The 2723-nt window shown below is 52.5% G+C and overlaps 1 protein-coding gene across 1 annotated transcript; it reads right to left on the minus strand.

Annotated features, from left to right (window-relative positions):
- Positions 1–1439: 1439 nt before the first annotated feature.
- LOC135398501 (uncharacterized) lies at positions 1440–2411 on the minus strand. The gene has a single exon (XM_064629903.1). The coding sequence runs from the start codon at positions 2409–2411 to the stop codon at positions 1440–1442; it is 972 nt and encodes a 323-aa protein (XP_064485973.1).
- Positions 2412–2723: the final 312 nt, after the last annotated feature.

The raw sequence follows: 2723 nt of genomic DNA on the forward strand, positions 1-2723 counted from the left end.
CGGTCACCGACGCCATATTGATGCTGATCGTTGTTTACAATGGAAGGCGGAAAGACACGTGCGTACATTGTCCTTCGAAAGCCCTTCGTCCTCGAACTCTTTCAGTTTGGCAACACAGCCCCCCTTATCACAGGCGGCTGTGGGTCATAAGCCGGTTATTCCTGTAGATTGCATTCATTGCGACAACAAAGCTGACGGACAGCATCAATATGGCGCGCACCAGATGGCTGATAAGCGGATTCTGCTTGGATTAAGGATTTTTGGGCGGCGCAACGATGACTCTGACGTCAAAATAGGCTCCAACCACGAGGCGGCATAAGATCAAAGAATGGCCAAACTCTCCCTATAAATGGCTCTGTGTGAACCAAGAGTCATTGTACCCGGTACAGTAACTCTATGTGAACCCCGTGAACCTACACTCTTAAAAATGAACTTCACCGCATATCACGCTCCTAGCCAACCATAATCTCGAATGATATCGTTATTTGCCCTGATTTGTTGAAAACGGTAGGCGTACGCCTTTTTTGTGACAATTATGAACAGCATAAGTGTCACAAAAAAGGCGTACGCCTCCTGTTTTCAACACATCAGGGCAGGTAACGATATCATTCGAGATTATGGTTGGCTAGGAGCGTGCTATGCGGTGAAGTTCATTTTTAAGAGTGTAGGGACGCGCGTTCCTTGGGACCACGAAAATGGTCGGCGATATGTACTGAGTCATGATCCCATTTCTGTCTCTCTCTCTCTTTTTTTTCTTCTTTTTCTGTCTTCGCGGAATGAATTGTCGGATTTTGACCGCTCCTGTGTTCGCTTGTTTTTGCTTTTAATAAACGTACGTTTCATGATCGGCGTCCTCAGCGATGCTCGCGTTTGTTTGTTTTTACTTTTAATAAACGTACGTTTCATGATCGGCGTCCTCAAGCGATGCTCGCGTTTGTTGGTTTGTTTGTTTTTTGTTTGCAAATCGTTAGATGGTGAAGTCAAGTCGGGAAAGTCTTCGAGTATCGCGGCGTAAGGGGACACAGAAGATGCGCGCAGCAGGTTCAAAGAAGATGGTGGGATGCCGGTTGCCATACCCGACACGCAGAGCTTGGTGTTTGCATCAGTAAGAGAGCGATGACGCATGTTGACTACAAGATGGAAATGGGAGAGGAAATCGGCGCCTAAAATGGGATGCGCGACGTCGGCCACGAAGAAAATCCAGCGGAACGTTCTCCGCAAGCCAAAGTCGAGAGTGAGCGAACGTTGTCCGTACGTCTTGATGGGGCTCTTGTTGGCGGCTTGTAGAGAAGGACCGGTGTAAATGCGGCGGCGGTCAATGGATGAGGCGGGGATGACACTGACCGCGGCGCCGGTGTCGACGAGAAATCGAATTTTCGAGGGATGATCGGTGATAAAGAAGAGGCGACCGTGGTGAGGACCGGCAACAGCCGTCGCGCCTAGTTGCCAGGGCTGGTGTTTTCCTGGAAGATGCAGGGTTCCAGGCACTTAGTCGCTGCTTTGCCGAAACGCTCATGATACCAGCAGAGCTGGAAATGTGGCGTGCGCCTGGGCGAGAAACGACGGCTGGGTGAGAAACGGGAACGCGGACGGAATGAACGTCGAGGACTTGGAGACCTGGGGCGAGCGGAGATTGCCGCTAACTGCGTCTTGAGTACTGCGATTTCGTCTTCTAGCCAATGGGAAGGGGCAGAATCTGGGGCGGAGCTGGGTATAGATAAGCGGGACAGCGCGGAGTTGAGCTGGCGAACCTCTTCGCGGAGCGAGTCGCAATTACAGCAGGTTGCAGTAGTTGCAGCAGGTTGCACAGCTCCTGCTGTACAGGGCGCTCGTGCGGAAGGCTGCAAAGCAGCAATCGTGTGGGAGGCTCCGAAAGGCGGTGTCGCTTCCATAATCCGGTCCGCGAGCTCTGACAACTCGCGAAGGGGAACAGTGGGAGAGGCTGAGAGAATCATCTGGACGGTGTGAGGAAGTCGCTGGAGAAACAGTTCTCGCAAAATCGACTCGTCTAGCGCTGAGGACTCGTCTCCGAGTAGCTGATACATCCGCCTCAGAAATTGGGTCGGCTTACGATCACCTAATTCCTCGGTAGTGAGCAGTTGCCGCAGACGTTGTTGCTGGGACTCGGACAAGCGTTTGATAATTTGCTGCTTCAGAGTATCATAAGGGTTGTCGGAGGGAGGGTTCGTCACGATGTCCCGGACCTCCGCCATGACTGAGGCAGACAAAGCAGTAAGGGCGGCGTAGTACTTCGTGTGCTGGCTGGTGATGTGTCGCTTGGTGAATTCGGCCTCGGCCAGGACAAACCATAGGGCTGGGTCGTTGTGCCAAAAGCTTGGCAGTTTGATGTCGGTAAAGTTGACCTGGGCAGAACCAGTGGCCGGATTGTGGTCGCCTTGGTGTTGGTCCATGGCTTAATCTTGGTTGCAGGAAGGAGCGAAACGTTCGGGTCACCAAATATGTGGGAGCTAGTAAGGAGCAACCACACTGGGACAGAGGTCCGATGGGGCGACAGTTTATTCCTGGAATGAGCGAGCGAGAATGATGATCGAGATCGTGTGCGTGAAAAGGGCATGCTGTCCGTCTTCTTTTACGGTAGGTGGCCGCCACAGGATCATGACTCAGTACATATCGCCGACCATTTTCGTGGTCCCAAGGAACGCGCGTCCCTAGGTTCACAGATCGAGCAGCGCCATCTCTAGAACACGGGCCAACTCAGGGCC

The sequence above is a fragment of the Ornithodoros turicata genome, chromosome 6 (genome assembly GCF_037126465.1).
Source record: "Ornithodoros turicata isolate Travis chromosome 6, ASM3712646v1, whole genome shotgun sequence".
Lineage (NCBI taxonomy): Eukaryota > Metazoa > Arthropoda > Arachnida > Ixodida > Argasidae > Ornithodoros > Ornithodoros turicata.

Coding starts and splice junctions, on each gene's coding strand:
- LOC135398501 (XM_064629903.1), bottom strand. CDS start 2,411: ATGGACCAACACCAAGGCGACCACAATCCGGCCACTGGTTCTGCCCAG.